General features: G+C 45.6%; 1 protein-coding gene across 2 annotated transcripts in view; it reads left to right on the forward strand.

Annotated features, from left to right (window-relative positions):
* Positions 1 to 21,312, forward strand: part of CPA6 (carboxypeptidase A6) — a 919,575-nt gene that overhangs the window by 314,013 nt on the left and 584,250 nt on the right. For both annotated transcript variants that reach the window (XM_078687189.1, XM_078687190.1), the window contains exon 2: positions 21,133 to 21,208. In XM_078687189.1, coding sequence (XP_078543315.1) covers positions 21,133 to 21,208 — 76 coding nt within the window. The remainder of the gene's footprint in view (positions 1 to 21,132; positions 21,209 to 21,312) is intronic.

The raw sequence follows: 21,312 nt of genomic DNA on the forward strand, positions 1-21,312 counted from the left end.
ACTCTCCACTCCCTATGCACTCTCCACTCCCTATGCACTCCCTATGCACTCTGCACTCCCTATGCACTCTCCACTCTGCACTCCCTATGCACTCTGCACTCCCTATGCACTCCCTATGCACTTTTCACTCTCCACTCCTATGCACTCTGCACTCCCTATGCACTCTGCACTCCCTATGCACTCTACACTCTGCACTCCCTATGCACTCCGCACTCCCTATGCACTCTCCACTCTCCACTCCCTCTGCACTCTCCACTCTCCACTCCCTATGCACTCTCCACTCCCTATGCACTCTCCACTCCCTATGCACTCTCCACTCTCTATGCACTCTCCACTCCCTATGAACTCTCCACTCCCTATGCACTCTCCACTCCCTATGCACTCTCCCCTCTGCACTCCCTATGCACTCTCCACTCTCCACTCCCTATGCACTCTCCACTCTCCACTCCCTATGCACTCTGCACTCCCTATGCACTCTGCACTCCCTATGCACTCTCCACTCCCTCTGCACTCTCCACTCCCTCTGCACTCTCCACTCTCCACTCCCTATGCACTCTCCACTCTCCACTCCCTATGCACTCTCCACTCTCCACTCCCTATGCACTCTCCACTCTCCACTCCCTATGCACTCTCCAATCTCTATGCACTCACCACTCTGCACTCCCTATACACTCTCCACTCTGCGTTCCCTACGTACTCTCCACTCTGCACTCCCTATGCACTCTCCACTCCCTCTGCACTCTCTACTCCCTCTGCACTCTCCACTCCCTCTGCACTCTCCACTCTCCACTCCCTCTGCACTCTCCACTCTCCACTCCCTCTGCACTCTCCACTCTCCACTCCCTCTCCACTCTCTCTGCACTCCCTCTCCACTCTCCACTCCTTGTTTCACTCAAAAGAGGACTAGGTACAGGAGCCTACAACGGGTTAATAATTAAAGGGGATCAAACAGGTTACGTCTGTTAACAGTATTCACCCGAAACACAAATTAACTCCATTTAGAATTAGAGATGAATGGTGGGCACAAATTCTTTAATAAAATGCAAATGAAACACGGGGAAAACATATACGAATCAATTCAAATGTAAACTCAAATAATCTTAACAAAGCCGACCCGATTTTATGCAGTGCATTGCGTTACGGGAATGGAGGCTGAAAGCAACTTACCTGGACTTCGGTCGGCCGCGGAATGGCCAAAACAAACCTCGACGAGCAAAAAAAATAAACCCCGCCCACGGCCCCGATGACGACATCGCAGAGGCGGAGAGCGAAAAAATCTCGGGAACGCCCACGAATCTGGTCCGGCCATGACGGACAGATCTCTGTTCCAATGGCTAGCCTCCATTTATGGAGCTAGCCAATGGAACAGAGGGCGGGACTAAGCCCTACACTGTAGGGACATAAGATTTCTCCTGGGCGGAGCTAGGAGCTCCGGCGCCAGGCGAAACCTAAAAACTACCCGTGTAGACTCACATATCATGGTGTCCCTTTTCAATTTTCAACTCCTGCTCATGTCATGATTGCTGAACGACAAATGTTTGGGAACTAAATTGCACAATTTACAACTAGCAAATGACGGAAGCCAAATGTGCTCCAACGTTGTTACAAATCAGTGTCCCAGTGTGACTTGGGAAAAGCTAGCAGCAAACTTATTCCACAACCCGGACAGCTTTTAGGTTTTTCATGCAGCCAGCTTTAGCTACCTGTTGTTGAAAACCTATTGTGAATAAAATAGTAAGACCTCTAGAGGACTTTGGATGAGCCCTTTTCTTATGGCTAGATGGCCTTCTTGTTGATCTGTTTCCCCCTCTCCTTTTGCTTGGAAGAATGATATCCTTCCACTGCTGATATTAGGCAACTACTTCTTTAATTGTCTTTCAACACTCCATGGTAATAGACTGCTTTCCTCACACTCTCTCTTTTCCTCAGTACCACATCTCCATCTTCTCCACGTTTATCAGTTGCTCCCCTGCCTCTCTTCCCTCCACTAGTTTCAAAATTGTTTACAAATTTTCACAATTGCTTGTCCAAAAGGCCAGCAGCTTCACACTGCCACCGAATCACTAGCTTCCCTGCTCACACTTCTGTCTATTGCGCCCCACACCACTCCTTCCTGATCTCCTCTTTATTATATTTTTTAGGTTAAGCCTGCCAGACAGCACACGCTTATGGAGGCTTATACCTGAGAGAGCACAAGTCTGAAAAATGTATAAGTGCACCATATTTACAAGCCTGTAGTTAGTTTAAACATGTTTACACACGAGTGTTTTATATTTAGAAGTGAAATACACAGAGTGTCTTATGTTCAGTAGTGAAGTGTATAGAATGTTTAAGTAGAGTAACAATAATCATAACTGTGTGAGATTAATGTAGAAATGTTGGAATGAATATGAAAACCTCATGTTCTCATGTTAAAGGAATCATGTTAGAGTTGAATAGAACTCTAAAAATCCAGTATATTGTGTAGGCCTTAGGGCAATTCACAGCAAATCTAAACGTGCTGCTAAAATAATGTGAGATGGGGTTAACATGGTTCTTCCAAAAATTGTATTATCGAATTAAGTTTGAAATATATGTTTTATAGATGTGTTGTTTTAGAAACGTATGCTAGTTAAGAATGTTGTTTAAATCAAGTTAATGTTTTAGAGTGCAGGGACTCGCTTCATGTAAATCAAGGAGGCCTGTACTGATAATGTCATCTCCTTTGATGTGCCATGTGCTCGTTAGAGGAGAAGTCGAGAGGTGTCCAGCACAGAGCTTCGAGTGTGCTTTACGACCTATAGATATGGTGGAGTCTGGAATTTGAGGCCCACTGCAGGACGGGCTGTATGCAGGTGCGAGGGTCCTAATCAGCTAGAATGAAAGGGGCTTTGTTCAGTGGCGCTTGGCGCAGGCCTGTAGGAGTTTCCAGGAATTTCAGGGGGTATCGGCGCACTGGAGAAGAAGCCTGGGAACCAAGGTCAACTTTAACGAGGGTCTTGAAGAGTACCATCATGGAGTTTACCGCGCAAAGATGTACCACGTGAGGGGCGTCCCAAGGGGCGTTCCTATCCGAAATGTGATTTGGTATTAGGGAAAGAGACCCGGGAGGAGAGCAGAGCAGATGAGTTTGGGAGCCTAAGGAAGCGGATGGGTAGGCAGATAGGCTGATCAGGAGAGACCCATTATCAGAGAAGAGACAAAGAGAAGTGCGTGATCTTCTTAGGAAGTCACCACGGCTGACACCTAGAGGGGTAAAAGATCTTGTTAAGTAGGGATGTCACTTAGTATAGTGTAGGGGCAGACTAACCTTAATTTTCTTTTCTGTAATGACTTTGAGGTTTCAACTTGTATCCATTTTGGCAACGCTTATGTTATTGGAAGTTGTACTCATTATTCTGTTTTTCAGACTCAGACTATTCAAAAAGTTCATGTTCATAGTGGTACCCATTTATCTTCTGAATCTCATTTTGAGAAGTTTGTATCTTCAGTTATCTTTGACTTTATATTAAATCTTTAAAACTTAAATTTTGGTCAGTGGTCATTTAGAGTGGTGTAAGTTCTTAAATTGATTGACTTATTGTTAGATTACCTTTTACTTAATGACAGGTACCAACGATTCAGTCGACTTAGTTTGGGATTTGGTAAGGTAACTAGTAACCAGTAATCCCGCGTTAACAGTTGGTAGCAGAGGATGGTTATCTTCTTGAGGAAGGTAATCTAGAGAGGTTAGTTTACCCCAAGGCCCCTAGACGTCGAGAGACGAGCAGCGGAAGAATCGTGTGCCGAAAGGTGCAGACGGTGCGAGAAAAGCAGCAGTATCGGAGGAGAGTGAGTATAAAAAGGGTCATGCGTGAACAGATTGCGGTGTTTTGTGTTGTATTTGTATTGTAATGTCTTGCGGAGTTGAATGCCTGTAGTGTGAATGAGAGAAGGTTGTGAGCGCGCGCAACCTGGTAAGCTGGTTACCTGGTAAACGGGTGAACTGGTGAAATCTTAAGTTCAGGCCAGAGCTTAAGTGGTTTTGGGTGTATCGAACATCCAGGGTAGTTGTCGACCATAGTACGGAGGTCACGAGGTACCATTGACCGCCGTGGATCCAAGATAGGGGGAGTGTAAGAGTGAGTGTATGAGTAACGGACGCTGGTCGAAAGTTACTGCGTGTGAGTAACCTATCGGAGAAGGCGATTGTCTGGAAGTAAACGGAAAGACATTTCGCCAAGTTAAGGTGACAACTACAGAAAGACTGTGGGCGTACAGTCAAGAAAGGTGATCGCTTGGACGGAAGTAATCATTTTTCAGAGTATGAATGGGACGCGTGCATGACCGAGGAGACGAGCTGAGAAAGGAGGGGAACTGCTGCAAAGGGGGACGGGTGACGTCGGCTAGAGCCGCGCTGTGATTGAGCGGTTGGTGTGACGTTAGCTAGAGCCGCGCTCTGGTTGGGCGGCTAGAGTGACGTCGGAGGAAAGTCGCGTACGGATAGGCCAGTTAGTGAGAACGGGGCTGAGATTGGTGGAATATCATCAGGAAGTAAACGAACGCGGAGAAAGAGCGAAATCATGAAGTGTTTTAAGTGTTTGAAAGGGATTTTTAAACGTAAACAAAGTGAACATTATTATGGGGAAGAGGCTCCGCCGGAGGGTACGCCAGCTCATTATATGGCAACGAATGTTGGGCTGCATACGATATTATGGATTGGGGCTTGGAATAAGCTTACGGAAGGGAATGAGGAAATGCAGTTCCCGAGGTACGGGACGTTTAAGTTAGAGGTGTTACATCGGCTAAAAGCAACCATGTCCTCATTGAAACCCTCGCCCAGACCAACACAGTTTGAGGCCCTTAATGCATGGATTAGGGCTGCACACGACAGAAATTTGAACAGGCGTCAACAAAGACTGACGCGATCGGTAAGAGCAGTGCGAGATTCTAAATGGGATGAGGAAGCAAAGCGGTGGAGGGTACAGGTTATTGAGGTGGAGAAAATGTATCGATGAGGGAGGTGGCAGGAGGAGGAGGAAACCTCATGGAAGAAGACGAGGAAAGCGAGTCGGAGGACAATCTGATAAACAGATTGTTAATGGATAGACCGCCTCCGAGAGTGGGGGTGATAGAAGATAGAGGGCTCGCAAGGGAAGATGGGAATGCCATTGAGGGGTATACACCACTCCCTATATCGGAATGGACACCTACCAAAGGTGGGGAGACACCTCAACCCAGCACAGTACAGAGTGTAGTGGGAAGGTTTGTGGTGCAGAAAACGCCAGCCACCGAAAGGGTTGAGTCCTTTGGATTGCCAGATGCCCTTCAAGTGCCTGTTACCATAGGACCTATAGTATCGATCTATAACCCAGAGAGAGATAGAGAGGAAGAACAGAGGCAATTGGATAGAGAAAGGATTGAGATGGAAAGGAGGAATAATGTGACAAATGCATGGAAGCAATTGCCAGGTTCGGTAACGTGGAACACCCCATTAGATACATCTGTGGGTCCCAACACAGGACAGGGAGGTCAGAGAGGACCGATGGACCTACGGGGACCGCGGCCAAAGTCCTATACAGAATTAAGAGCTGATTTGAGGGAATGGGATGGGTCCGCAGTAACCCCGAGTAACAGGTCAAGGACAGAACCAGAATGGGAAAGCAGAGGTAACGGGAATGTATCTCATTGTGGGGCCAGCGAAAGCAGTCAGGGGCGGGAAGGCCAAAGTCAGGAGAATAGAGGAGCTACACGTCCTACGGATGAGAGGGAGCAGCAGGAGCAAAATAGTAGGAGTGTAGAGTGTGAAGAGATGTCCCGTCTCTGGGAGAAAGGTGGAGACCAAATGGTACGAGCTTTTCAGAATAGGTTTAGGTGCCTTCATCATACACTCGGGGAAGACGTTCAACATTGGAGAAAGGAGAACAGCGATAGGTCCCGCCACGCCTCGAATAATCAGGAATCACAGGGAAGTAGTGAAGAAAGAGGGAGTAATGGAACATCTTACCCTGCATCCCGTGAAACTAGCCAGGATGGGGAGAGAGGGGCTATGAGGCGTGAAGGAGTGTTTCACCACCCACCTCGAGAAGATGGAAAGGCATGGGACCTAGAGAGATGGGAACAGGGGAGGACTCCCTATAACTCACCAGTACCTAAACGTAGATCTCGGAGCTGGGATGGGAGAGATGCGGATAGAGGAGCTAAATTTAGTGTGTTGAAAGCTGAAATTAAGGCAAAGAGGCTCGATGTTACTAGTTTAAAATCAGATGTTGATGAGATAATAGATGGAACATTGCCTTTGGAAAGGATAGAATTGTATGAACAGGATGAGTTATTGTTCATGGCAAAGGATATTACTAGGAAAGCTAGAGCGTTTCATGAGAAACTGACTGATTTGGCAGACAGGTATGCCGTGGATTTGTCTAGGACAAGGGCATTGCAGAGTAACCACAGATTACAGTACGCAGACCAAGATCTAGATGAGAAGAGAACTACTGGACTAAAAACACACATAAGAGAGCTGGTATCAGGGATAAGAGTGTGGAGAGAATTGGACAAATGGGAAGAAAGGTGGTCGAAAAAGGGCACAGTTAGACGAAGTGAAAATGTGATGACCCCCGAGGGAAGGGTAATGCACATGGAGGCATTCCCTTTGCGAGAAATATCAAACGGAAATTATGTACATGTGCCCTGGAGTAGAGGAGACTTAGCTGCATTTACCAACTCATTTCCGAAGTTAAGGGACAATCCAGTTGAGTGGTATAAGCAGGTAGAAAGGTTTGTCAAAATCTCGAAAGTATTGTGGATTGATTTGAACACGTTGTTTGACATCGTGGTCCCATCTGATTTGTGGACCCCGTGCAAGACTAGTGTTGAATGGCCAAATACTGAACCAGTGAGGGATGCTCGGACTAATGGACCGTCCGAGATTGTCATGCGAAAATATGAAAGGGTAATAGCATGGCTGAAAGATAAGGTACCACCACAGGATATAGATTGGGTGAAAATAGACCGAACAAGGCAGGAACCCAAGGAGACAGTTCACGAGTTTTATGAGAGATTATTGAAAACATTCAAGCAATACAGTGGACTCGATGTAATGGATCCCAAAGATATAGGGCAGTTTGTGTCAAAGTTTGTCTTGGGGTTGAGACCTGATATTTGTTTGATGATACAGCAACATTTAATCTGTTGGCAGAACAAACCACTAGATGAGATTTTACGTTATGCGAGATACTGTAGCGACGAGATAGATTCTAAAGCCAAGAATCTAAAGGAGAAATTGATGGTGGTGCACATGCAGTCCGCTGGGAAGGGTGGCCAGCAGAAGCAGGGGATGGGACGAAAACCAAACGGTCAGAACAAAGATAATGAAGAAGGGCAGAGACCTAGGATAGACTTTGCCACTTTAAAGAAAACGACGAAGTGCCATCAGTGTCACCAGGTGGGGCATTGGCGACGCGAGTGTCCCTTTAACCCTGAAAATGGAGAGCTAGAAGTAGAAGAGCAGGTTCAAGAAGTTCCAGCTCCAAAGGTGACAGTTCCAGGAAGCAAGGTGGTCAAAGGGGGGACTTCGGCTCCACGGGCCCAGTTCCCACAGCCACCGAAGGTAGCGACAGGGGGAAAGGTCTTTAAACAAATGCCTCTATTCATCGAGGAAGAAAAGTGTTATTACATTGATCCATTGACAGGACAACGTGTGAGCAGTGAAGAGGACTGTACCCTCGGGGCAGTCCTAGAGGTGGATCAGAGAGGGCCATTTGTTGAGGCAGAAGTGGCAGGGCGTCCCACTACGTTCTTGGTGGATACTGGGGCTACCCGATCAACACTGAGATCGGCGGTGGTTCCAGACTTGCCGATGTCAGGGGAAACAATTCAGGTGGTAGGAGTCGCGAACAAAAGGCTGACTAGTCCCTTGACAGAACCAGTGTCTGTGAAGATAGGAAACCACATGAACGAGCATCAGTTTGTGGTTTGTGACTCGAGTCCGGTATGTCTGTTAGGAAGGGATTTGTTGTGCAAATTGAACTGCACCATATACTGCACCCCGCAAGGAGTGGAGGTACAGACTACCGATGAAGATGCTACTTTTAAGGTGGCCAATTCAAAATCCTGTGTAGAACTATATCCTACTCTGACAGTAGAAGATCTTCCCCAAGACCTACGAGATGCAGTGGCGTCAGAGGTATGGGATTTCACAGGAGAAGAAATAGGATTGATCAAAGGGGTAGAACCGGTAAAAATACTGGTAAAACCAAATGCCGAGTTTCCAAGAACGCCTCAATACAAATTGTCCCAGGAAACGATTGCGGGGATAAAACCTGTGATCGAGTCAATGATACAACAGGGAATACTGAAAGAAATCGTAGGCAGTCCTTGTAACTCCCCGATTATGGGTTTGCAGAAACCTAGTGGGAAATTCAGGATAGTGCAGGATTTGCGAAAAATTAACAATATAGTCGTTTCATGTTGTCCCGTGGTACCGAATCCTTCAGTGATACTGTTTCAAATACCATGTCAAGCGGAATGGTTCACAGTGATAGATCTTTGCCAGGCTTTCTTTTCCATCCCATTGGATGAAGAGAGCAGATATCTTTTTGCTTTTAAAATGGAAGATCGCGTTTTAACATGGTGTCGAATCCCACAAGGATTCACAGACAGTCCATCCATCTTCAACCAGTTGTTGAAAAAGAATCTCGAAAATCTAGTACTGCCGCAGAATTCGGTTCTGGTCCAGTACATAGATGACCTACTTGTTGCGTCAGAGACAGAGGAAGCCTGTAAAGCAGACTCGATTGCCTTATTGAACCATTTAGCTGAAAATGGACATAAGGTATCTCCGAGCAAGTTGCAGTATTGTCTGACAGAAGTACAGTATTTAGGGCACCGGTTAGAGAAAGGAAAACGTAAGGTGTCACCAGAGAGGATTGAGGCGATAATGAAGATGAACGCGCCTACAACACAGAGGGAAGTTAGAATGTTCCTAGGAATGGTGGGTTACTGCCGACAGTGGATAGTTAACTTTTCACTGAAAGCAAAGCCCTTACAGAAACTGACGCACAAGGAGGTGAGTGATCCGGTACCATGGGACGAAGAATGCTTGGTGGCGTTCTTGCAGCTGAGGGACGATTTATGTCGTGCTCCGGCTCTGGGAATGCCCGATTACGAGAAGTCATTTTCACTCTATTGCTGTGAGAGAGAGGGATGTGCTTTGTCAGTCTTGGCACAGACCCACGGAAATGCCCGTAGACCAGTTGCATATTTTTCGGCTACATTAGATCCAGTAGCCGCAGCGTTGCCCGGATGTCTCAAATCCGTTGCTGCAACGGGTGTCAGCATTGAAAGGAGCGAGAGTATTGTGATGGGACATCCAGTAGTGGTGTATGTACCACATTCAGTTGAATTGCTAATGACCAGGACGAAGACGCAGCATCTGACCAATAGTAGGCTCACGCGCTACGAGCAAGTTATTCTTGCCGCGGAGAACGTGACTCTCAGGAGATGCTCTGTCTTGAATCCTGCTACTTTAATGCCATTACCTACTGTAATAGAAGGCGAAGGATGTGAAGACCACGATTGCCTTGATGTGACTGAACTATGCACGAAACCCAGACCAGATATTGTGGATGAGCCGTTGTCTGACCCCGATGAAATTTATTTTGTTGATGGCTCATGTTTAAGAGACGATACTGGTCGGTTGAGAGCAGCTTATGCTGTTTGTACCATTACTGGAGTTGTGGAAGCCGCTTGCCTGGAAGGAGTACATTCCGCACAGGTAGCAGAAATTATTGCCCTAACTCGTGCCTGCATAGCAGGAAACGGAAAGAGAGTCACCATATACACTGACAGCCAATATGGTTTCGGTGTGGTTCATGATTTCGGGCAGTTGTGGTCTCAGAGAGGTTACATGACCTCCTCTGGTTCGCCCATTCGAAATGGAGAATTTGTGCGACTGTTGTTAGAAGCATTACAAGGTCCAGTTGACATCGCAATAGTAAAATGTGTAGCACATACTAAGAATACAGATTTTGTGTCACAAGGCAACAGATACGCTGATGAAGTCGCACGTTATTGTGCGGAACAAGATTATTCGTTTTCAAAGGTGGAAATAGAAGGTGCGGAAGAAAGGACAGAATTAAGCATGATGTTAGAGACCGTGGATACCTGGGAAGATTTGAGGGTAATGCAGGAGAATGCACCAGAAACCGAGAAAAAGGCATGGGAAACAGCAGGTTGTGTGCGAAGTGAAATGGATTTTTGGGTTTCAGCAGATGGGAGGGCTGTGTTACCTGAAGAATTAGCAAATCCCATGGCGAAAGAAATACATGGTCCAGTACATCTAGGAAGGGATGCTATGATGAGAGTGTTTAGGCAAACTTGGTATTGCCCTAAATTTAGAATAGCAGCAGAATCAGTATGTAAGCGATGTGTTACCTGCCAACAACTGAACGTAGGCAAACGAACACCAGTCACACTGAGTCACATTGGGAGGTCGGGGGGGCCTTTCAATAGAATGCAACTAGATTTCATCGAAATGCCAAGAGTTAATCGCCTTCGGTATGTGTTGGTGATTGTATGCGTATTTTCCAGATGGGTTGAAGCGTACCCTACACGTAGGTGCGATACACTCACAGTGGCTAAATTGTTGCTCAGGGAGTTGATACCGCGCTTCGGGGTGCCTGCCTCTTTGGAATCGGACAGAGGAAAACATTTTAACAGCGAAATAGTGAAGATGTTGTGCTCCACACTGAATATCGATCAAAAGCTGCATTGTAGTTATCGACCAGAAGCTTCAGGAATTGTGGAACAAGTGAACGGCACTTTGAAGAATAGATTGGCTAAAGTAGTGGCATCCACATCTTTGAGTTGGCCAGATGCTCTTCCTTTAGTGCTTATGAGCATGCGCAGCACCCCTGACAGGAGGACAGGTCTCTCTCCACACGAGATTCTGATGGGGAGGGCCATGAGACTTCCCACAGTTCCAACTGCTGCCCTATTGAATATTACAGATGATCTGATCTTGGATTATTGTAAAGCACTGTCTGACGCCATCCATTCTGTGTCCCTTCAGGTGCATGCGGCTGAAGTTCCAGCATCGAGGAACCTGTGTCATGACCTGAACCCAGGGGACTGGGTGTTGGTTAAAAAACACGTCCGGAAGAACTGCCTAGATGTTCGCTGGCGTGGGCCCTTTCAGGTAATCCTGATAACGAACACCGCGGTGAAGTGCGGGGGGCTGCCAAATTGGATCCATGCATCCCATACTCGAAGAGTTCCAGCACCTCTAGAAGGAACAGCTCCTATCCCAGACGAAAGCCCGAAGTGGAAGAAGAGTCGCAAGAAGGGATTGAGGCAGCTGAGGGGGTGTCGGAAGAAGTTGGGAACGCATCGGATTCAGAAGAAGAGCGAAGGCAGGACGGCAGTGAGACTGAAGACGCAACTGAAAGAGAGAGCAGCAGTGAATACGAAACAGACACAGATCAGTACCAAAGTGATCAAGAACCGAGTGTGAGGACGAGATATAGGAGAACAAGGTGTGAGGCTGCCACTTGGCCGGGAAGAGACAGGAGGCTAAGTTTGAGGTCGGCCCAGGAAGAAACACTTGTTCCTATATCCGAAGACTCGGATCAAGAGGAAGATACCCAAGAGGGAACCGAGGAGGGCCCTAGAAGATCAAGGAGGGTGCGAGTGCCTAGTAGAAGATACTCTACTCCTGATTGGACCTACCTCGTTGCAGATGTCGGTGGGGCACAGAACCGGGAGGGTCAGGGAAGTGAACCTGATCAGAACTGACCCAATCATCACTGTACAAATTCTGTTCCTGCTACCGGGGGCGGAGACTGAAAGGTTGCTGACACTCAACATCGTCTATCCTCCTCTCCTAAGCGGAATAAGAAAATTGATTTTAGAAACAGTTGAATTTCCAGTTTGCTGTTCACGATATCCAGTGTTGGAGGGAACTCTCCTTCGGTTAGAAATGCTTGAGCGAGTAGTGGAAGCTCTTGGAATGCTCATTGTTTTGGACTAACACTTTGTTGTAAAAAGACTTTTTGAAAGGACTTTGAAAAATTACTGCAAGATAACCTAGCGCCGAGTGGAAGAAGAAAATTGGTAGGGGTTTCCTTTTAGCGGATGGAGAAGGGCTAGGGTTGTCTGTTTTCTACAGGACTTTAAAATGTTTTACGGAGTAAATTGTCGGCTTCCAAGTGTTCCAAAGAGGGACAATATGTAAAAGAAAGACTTTGTACAGAGAGAAGAAGAAGCGAATGCTGGAAGAAAGTCAAGAACTACACTGTTTGAGAACATGGAGGCTGGCAACCCGAACCGCAGGGTAAAATGTATAGTTGGCACAAAGTTGGGAGTGGTGATTTCCCTGATAGTTTTAGTGGTTACTGTCTCATACATAGTGGGACACGAGAGAGATGCAACTGCAGTCAAGGAGGTCAAGGGAGTGTCAACACCGAGAACCACTATTGTTAATGATAAGGGAAACATCAATGATAAAGACAAAGCGTTGTTAGATGCAGAAATAAAAAGGTTACACACAGATGAGTCACAGGGAAATTTCAGGTCAAATGCTTATGCTAAATTGCTTTATGAGTACATTGATGTCATGGAGGCGAAGAATTGCTACGTTTGTATGCAATTACCAGCTTCGGTAGAGGAGGGTATCAGATACCATCATCTTCCATTGACATATGGAATCACGTGCAGTTTGTTGTTGAGCATATTTTATGGACGAGAAGGATTTGAGTATTATTTCTCGAATTTCGACTCGACATTGCCAGAGGTCCCGAATTTCAAGCATTTGAACAAGTGGGACTACTACAAAAGCGAAGACAGATTACACAAATGGTTTATTCCATGGAAAACATTAGATACTTCACATGCTCGAAGAAACAATCTGACTTGTCAAGTGTCAGAAATTGAGAAAAAGTTTATAGGGCAGGTAGATACTAGATACAGGAGGCAGAAGATTCTGAAGGCCTCAGGACAATGGGAAACAGATTGGACCAAGGAGGAAAGGGCACATCAAAGAAAGGGTAGTATTGGTCCAATTGCTTTAGATAAGGAGAAACGGGGGAAACTGTGCATCCACAGGAGTTACTCCTATTATGAGAATTTTTATGTAGGTCAAGTCAATTGTGAACATGCCTTTCAACTGGAGTATTACTCTAAGGATTTTCTGAAAGAGATGCAAGCAATTCCAAATGTATATTTTGTATGTGGAAGAAATGCCTATGTGAAGCTACCAGATAATTGGTACGGATCATGCTATCTGGCTGTTGTCTTCCCTAAAATATATCATGTTGAGAATTTAGAAACGACAAAGAAAGAAATACCAACTAGGTGGAAGAGAGGGCTGGGTGCAGCAGAAGTAGTTGGAGATGTACTCGGTGCTGCATTCCCTATCCTAGGAGTGATACTGAATGACATTAAGATTAGGAGGTTAGCTACAGTCGTAGATAGGCTATCTGCCAGTACTGCTAGATCATTGATGCTGGTGGAAGGTGAGATGCAATCGATTAGGGCAATGGTTCTTCAGAACCGACTTGCTTTAGATGTTCTGTTAGCTAAAGAGGGAGGAGTCTGTAAGGCTTTGAAGGTCCAGGAGTGCTGCACTTACCTTCCAGACAATTCAAAACCTCTAGAGAAGTACATACGAAACATCACTGCCATACACTACGAAATTGAGGATCTGACAAAGATAAACGTGTGGGAAAAAGTAGGTCATGGAATGGGTAAAGTTGGAGGTTGGTTTGCCAACCTAGGAAAGGGTATCGTTTGGTACATACTGAAACCCATCATCATAATTGTGATTTGTGTAATCACTTTGTGGGGATTGGTGCGTTTGTATCAGTGGTATAGAGCAAATAGGTTGCAGAGATCTATGAGGAAACAGGAGGAAAAGTTGACAGCGATGCAGGACACTCAATACAGGAGTCTAAAGGCATTAGAGACAATGAAAAGAGGTGGCACTGCCACGACTTCACTTTGAAGGGTTCTACATTTTGTAATGGTGTCTTGATGGTGATGACCCCTGAAGGTCATCAAAGGGGGGATTGAGAGAGCACAAGTCTGAAAAATGTATAAGTGCACCATATTTACAAGCACGTAGTTAGTTTAAACATGTTTACACACGAGTGTTTTATATTTAGAAGTGAAATACACAGAGTGTCTTATGTTCAGTAGTGAAGTGTATAGAATGTTTAAGTAGAGTAACAATAATCATAACTGTGTGAGATTAATGTAGAAATGTTGGAATGAATATGAAAACCTCATGTTCTCATGTTAAAGGAATCATGTTAGAGTTGAATAGAACTCTAAAAATCCAGTATATTGTGTAGGCCTTAGGGCAATTCACAGCAAATCTAAACGTGCTGCTAAAATAATGTGAGATGGGGTTAACATGGTTCTTCCAAAAATTGTATTATCGAATTAAGTTTGAAATATATGTTTTATAGATGTGTTGTTTTAGAAACGTATGCTAGTTAAGAATGTTGTTTAAATCAAGTTAATGTTTTAGAGTGCAGGGACTCGCTTCATGTAAATCAAGGAGGCCTGTACTGATAATGTCATCTCCTTTGATGTGCCATGTGCTCGTTAGAGGAGAAGTCGAGAGGTGTCCAGCACAGAGCTTCGAGTGTGCTTTACGACCTATAGATAACGTGGAGTCTGGAATTTGAGGCCCACTGCAGGACGGGCTGTATGCAGGTGCGAGGGTCCTAATCAGCTAGAATGAAAGGGGCTTTGTTCAGTGGCGCTTGGCGCAGGCCTGTAGGAGTTTCCAGGAATTTCAGGGGGTATCGGCGCACTGGAGAAGAAGCCTGGGAACCAAGGTCAACTTTAACGAGGGTCTTGAAGAGTACCATCATGGAGTTTACCGCGCAAAGATGTACCACGTGAGGGGCGTCCCAAGGGGCGTTCCTATCCGAAATGTGATTTGGTATTAGGGAAAGAGACCCGGGAGGAGAGCAGAGCAGATGAGTTTGGGAGCCTAAGGAAGCGGATGGGTAGGCAGATAGGCTGATCAGGAGAGACCCATTATCAGAGAAGAGACAAAGAGAAGTGCGTGATCTTCTTAGGAAGTCACCACGGCTGACACCTAGAGGGGTAAAAGATCTTGTTAAGTAGGGATGTCACTTAGTATAGTGTAGGGACAGACTAACCTTAATTTTCTTTTCTGTAATGACTTTGAGGTTGCAACTTGTATCCATTTTGGCAACGCTTATGTTATTGGAAGTTGTACTCATTATTCTGTTTTTCAGACTCAGACTATTCAAAAAGTTCATGTTCATAGTGGTACCCATTTATCTTCTGAATCTCATTTTGAGAAGTTTGTATCTTCAGTTATCTTTGACTTTATATTAAATCTTTAAAACTTAAATTTTGGTCAGTGGTCATTTAGAGTGGTGTAAGTTCTTAAATTGATTGACTTATTGTTAGATTACCTTTTACTTAATGACAGGTACCAACGATTCAGTCGACTTAGTTTGGGATTTGGTAAGGTAACTAGTAACCAGTAATCCCGCGTTAACATACCCAACCCATTGCTTTCCATTTATTGGTTTTATTGTATTGTATTGTAATTGCATTTATATAGCGCTTGCTACCCCTGGTGAGGCGGCTTTTTCGGCAAGAAGCACGCTACTCCGGAACCCATAAAGGATTAGTGGTGATTTAGTATAGTGAAATATGAAAGTAATTTGAGTGGTGCATATGTTAGTCAGTTATTTGGATTGAGAAGGATAGTGGAGGGATAGAAGAGGGAAATGGTGTGCATTTATGTAGCGCTTGCTACCCCTGATGAGGTGTTGAAGTTCTTTTTTGGCAAGAAGTACGCTACTCCTGAACAAACTGGCTTTACTTGTCCAAGCTTGTCTATCTTATGTTTGCCCCTTCCCTCGAGCATAGCCTCTTTACTGTCTCTGACTGGCTGGCTTCTATCTTTTCACTGCGGACTTTTAGGTAACATTTGTTTTTTTTTGCTTAAGCACTCCACAAGAGGGCATGCGTTTTCCATGCTTTCACTCTCCCTTCCTTCTTCCCCCTTCAAATAACGCACCCTACTCTCTGTGTTCCTGTCTCCCTTGTGTTGAAAGCTCTCTCACATGAGCTTCGCCCCCATCCACACTGCCTCTCTCGCATTCCCTGTTGTGTTTTCACTTGTGTGCTTTATCCCTGCCCCATGTTTCTCTCTCTTGTGTGCTGCTTTTCCTCCCACCACCCATTGCTTCCCACCTCTTCTCTATATCCCCACATCTTTTTTTTAAAACAATTGTTTGTTTTGGAGTGGGGGGGGTTTAAGAGAAGGGTAGGAGCAGGCTGCAAATTGCTGCCTGCCTCTCTCTTATAAAAAAGCACTTTTGCATTGCTTCTTTCACATATTTTAAAATCCCTTACAGATCGGTAAATAAAAAAACAGCTCCCACGTCATTTTTAGGTCTCACGGCTAGCGTTGCATTGCTCAGCACTGCTCACACAGTGCGAGATATTTAGTAAGGGAAAAACAGGGTTGGGGTAGCTGACCTAGGAATCGCACACGCTTGTGCGTGTGCTTTTCCTTTTGTGCTACTCGATTGGCCTTTGCGTACGTCTTTTTATAAAAGACTGCATGCAATTGGCCAAAGGCGGGGGCATTGCTCCGCCCATGACCTATTGGTGTCTATTACGTGCTTGGTGCACATAATAGACATCAATAGGCCATGTGGTTTCAATTATCATTCCCAGACACGGGTGCGATAACTGAAACCACGGTTCGCAGTGGCGCGCGCGCACCACTAGTTTTCTTTCCTGGTCTCTTTCTGTCCTGCTCCTCAAACTCAGTGGATGTGGTGAGCAGGGGGGAAATGCGAAGTCTTCTTGATGCTTCATTCTGTTAGCATGTAATACACCCCTCCCCAGCCAGCGCCAGATCCCCCAACGCTGGGTGGAGGCGACTTCCCTCCTGGACACTGCATGGAAGTGATGCCCAAAGGACGCCCGAGATGCCACATCCCAGCATCCCATCTTTTGAACCTTCCCCAGCCAAAACCGCCGAGATACAGCCCTCCCATTGGCCCCCACGTCTTCCGTGCGTGCCCCCTTGCCCGCAGGACAGCGTTCCTCACTGCGGCTTCAACGTCGCTCACAACAACCCCGCCTAAAATACAAAATGTCACACAGAGCTATCCCGACGAGGGCGAAGTGCCCCCATCTGCTATGCTCGCCCGTTTCTAAGGCAGTTTGGGCTGAGCAGGATTTGCACTCACCCCGGACACAGGGCCCTGTGCAGACCTCCATCTTGGCTGCCACGGCACTTGCTTCACTGCCTACGCAGCTACCGAACAAGGCTGGGGTCTGCTGGAGCTTGTTGTGTCTCCCGCCCGCCCGCTCTAGGCAGTCCAGAAAGTCCAGCTTGGTGGAACTTCTATGCCGACCAACGGGCCTTGTTGCTGATCCCCACTGGGTGCCACGCTACCTGCTATAACGCCTCAGCTGGGCAGAGACGGAGCGCGTTGGATCACCCTCCCCACCCGCTCTAGCTATTCAGGAGAACCCTGCTTGCTGGAGCTGCTACGAAGACGCATTCTGTACGAGGCAGGGGTGCATCAGTGCAGGAAGTACCTCCTACTGCCCTTGTCTGTTGTGGCTTGGCTGTCGGGTATAATTCCTGACCAGGCCTGCATCTGTGCTGCCCGGCGCCCTCTGGCTACACAGACCTGACTGCTGAGCTGATTACTGCGGTTCTCCGTGAGGTGCTGATCGTAGCGGGTTATGCTCCTCTCCTGGCCTCTTGTTTGGGTCTTTCTTAGCCCTGGCTGCTGCTCCGACCCTCACGACATAGGTGAGCGCCGCGCCTGGTGCCCTTGCCATAGCTGTCAATTGTTGTTTCACCCTTGAGCTCTGGTGTGCCCCCCCCCCCCCACACTGGAGTTTTTCTGCCTCATATCCATCGAATTCTGGTGGGTGTTTGTGGCTGCCCACTGGGTTGACACTTTTGCCTTGCCTTTTACGCTCCCTGTGAACCTCACACTCTCACTACTGGTTCTGCTATGCCATGGCTGCCTTTACCCTCTTCATCCCGCTGAGTCCCCCACCCACGTTGTTACCTGGTTTCCCTCACCTCATTGTTTCTCTTGATCCCAGGTTTTTTACTACCTCATTGTATTGTTATATGCCTTGCCCTTACTCTTTTTCCCATTCTGCTGACATAGTTTTGTCTGGTTTGTACTGTTATTGTATTGTTTGGTGAGAAGTGCTCTGTTTTTCCGGTTTTGTTATGCCGTGTTGAATTCATGTTGTGTTCTTTTGTATTATGCAACTATCAACTGTGTTGTGTTATCTAAATACCTCGGAGGTTCCAACAGATGCTGCTAACATTTCCAGCTTCTAGCAGCACTTTCATTAAATGTTCCAATAGAAACAGCTGCTGCTCCAGCTGTTCAACTGCTTAAGACACCAGTCTCCTCAAAACTATGGCAGAGGCAGGCCTTCAAATAGCCCTTCCAGATTGCACTTGGAGTCTGGGTGTGTTTAAAGGCAGACAAAGATGGCCATTCTACATACACAAACGGTTAAACTCTAGGCATGCAGGACTATTTCATGGAGATCTTCTGTATTCCCTTGAGAGATATTAAGGAAGTGGTTATCATAGGTCAACTGGACAAACAAATGTGCTTTTATTGTAATAGCACTTCATACTGCGTTTTCAATGTAATGGCGGCCGCGCCCCATTCTTTAGACGCGGCTCGTCCAAAGAAAAGGACACGGCCGACATTAATGTAAAAGCGTGGCATGGGGTGCTGAGCCTTTTCAATGCAATCAGTCTGAAATTTGTGAGACTTTAAGCTATTGTCATTTACAGTGCCAATAGCTCAAACTCTCGTTAATGCGAGACCTTTTGCATTGCAAATGCTTGTTTAGGTGTGCATGCGCTGTGACGTACAGTCATGCATATGTCATCAGGAATGCACATGCCTACAAAATAATGTGGTCACTACAGTTACATCATCCCGCCTCTGTTCTTGCTTTTTGTTTCTTTTGGTTATGCTGCACAGCATCTTGCCGATGCTGTACAGCATTTCCAAATGGCATTGACAAAGCTTGTATGAACCAAAGGCAAGCTCTATTGGCTTTCACAATGCTTATTTTTGACAATGCTTTTTTCATTTGCTTGTAAGCACCTAGCAGCTGGACCATTATTGAGCCCTCTCTCTTCTTTCTTTTAATACTAGCATGCATACTTTTTTTGTTTTTAATTTACATTAGAACACTTGAATGTTGAGCGCTCCATTGAAAACAATGGAGTGCTCCTGACTTCTAATGGCCAGTAGAAGCCCGTAGCATCAACATTCCAATGTTTAACAAAAGCCTCATGGACCCCGAAGAGATTTCAACCTCCTCAGGCTCCGTGAGGCCTTTGTTTTACAAATTAGAACATTCTGTCCTCTAGGGGCAGAATATTCTAATAGCCTTAGAGCCCTCCATAGCGGGCTCTACCAGCTATTAAAGGTCTGCTCCCTTGTTAAAGGACCTCGCCTTTGGCTCAAGCCTTTAACGCTGCTGCACACCTTTAATGGCTGGGAGATCTAGCTGCGGCGGGCTTTAAGACTATATTAAAAAATGGCAGTCAATCAAAGTGGAACAGTGCATTAAAATGCCAAAATGGACACTTTTTATACAATGGACGTTCAATCAGTCCAAGATGGCTGCCATGCATGCAGTATGATGGCTATTTTAGAATTTTGAGGGGATTTTTGCTTTAAGAAAATTCATCCCTAGATTGATGCCTTGTCTTCATGCACATGTATGGCAGAAGTTGGGGGGAAAAAACAGGCAAAAATGTTTTCGGGCTTTGCCAATGCTTGCATATATATGACATGTGGATTTGATGCTCGTACTTTAACCAGACTTTGATGCTTTTCATGCCAATGTAGCGCCCTCAACTGTTGAAAGAATGGTATTATTAGACTTAGTATCAGCACTATTTTCCAAAATAAAGTGTCACTATACTATTCCTGGCAGTTGTTCCATTCACAACATCCAATCCTTGTAGTTTAGAAATGTTGTCTTGGCCTCAGGAGCAGTGCAAATCTTTTTGATTTTTCTGGATTCCACATAAGGGATACTGCTAACCGATTTTCTGTAATAAGCGGGACACGCAATAATCTGAATTCGTCACAGTGGTTTTGAGGTCAATGGCAGGCTGACAGGACTTCTCCTGTACATTCTGTTTAAAGTAGCCTAAAAAAAGCACAAGCAAAACCAAACACTAAAATGAGTGCCAAGCAAAGGCAGGAGGTAGCACGCAGTGCTTGGATGCAGGCCAAGCATTGTGCCCAAATAACTGCACAGTGCGTGCTGCAGGATAAGCACAGGCTCTGGCTGTAGCCGTGCACCGCAGGGGATTTGCAGCCATGGTAGGTTGCATGCAGGACCTGCCGGCCAGGCTTTGCACCCAGCCCCCACTGATGCACGACCGTAGGACGCACACAATGGGGGTTAAAAATGAATTACATTATAAATAAACAAGAAAATTCACTGACAAAACCACAGTTAAAAATGTAGTTATGTTTCCGGCTCAAATGCATAAAATCACGGAAATTCCCCAGTTACGTTTATGACCGCACACAACAAAGCTCCTGGTGGTCTGTCATGCACAAAATACCTTTTTTCTGACAGCACAGATGCACACAAACAGAAAACAGTATGGCAGATAACAGTGATTTATGTTGTTGTTTGTTGTGTGTATTCATAATTATAACTGGTGAGTTCCAGTGGTTTTACGCATTGCAGGTGTGTATACACATATGTGTACTGTAATATATGTATATAACCATATATATAATTGTATATTTTACATATTATATATTTATATGTAAATATACGGAATTACGCCAAAGCTCCTTATTGGCGAATATAGGTCCATACGACCAATGGTGGAGGTTATTTAATGATTGAAACCTGGGAGTCAAGAATCCGCGCTCCGGCACCTCGCATTGGAAAGTCGCACTCTGCAATGATTCTACCCTAGTGTATTGTATGTATGTGTGTGTATAGAGGCACAGTCATCAAAAGCTAATTCTACAGTCATGATGTACATATTCTAAATGATGCTCCATGTGACCCATACTTTACAGCTTTGTGAGGTCTACAGTTAATCAATGTTTGCTTCTGTTTTTTCCTAAACAGTGATCAAGTAATACGACTTGTACCAAAAAGCAAAGAGGAAGCACATGCACTAAAGGATATGTATGAACAACTCAAGGTAAGACACATTTCCAAAACCACCAGCTCATGTGACTTCTGTAGGGTACTACATGCATCTAAAAGCCTCCTGCTTACACATTACATAAATATGACTAAATATAT

The sequence above is a fragment of the Lissotriton helveticus genome, chromosome 4_1 (genome assembly GCF_964261635.1).
Source record: "Lissotriton helveticus chromosome 4_1, aLisHel1.1, whole genome shotgun sequence".
In the NCBI taxonomy this organism is placed as follows: domain Eukaryota; kingdom Metazoa; phylum Chordata; class Amphibia; order Caudata; family Salamandridae; genus Lissotriton; species Lissotriton helveticus.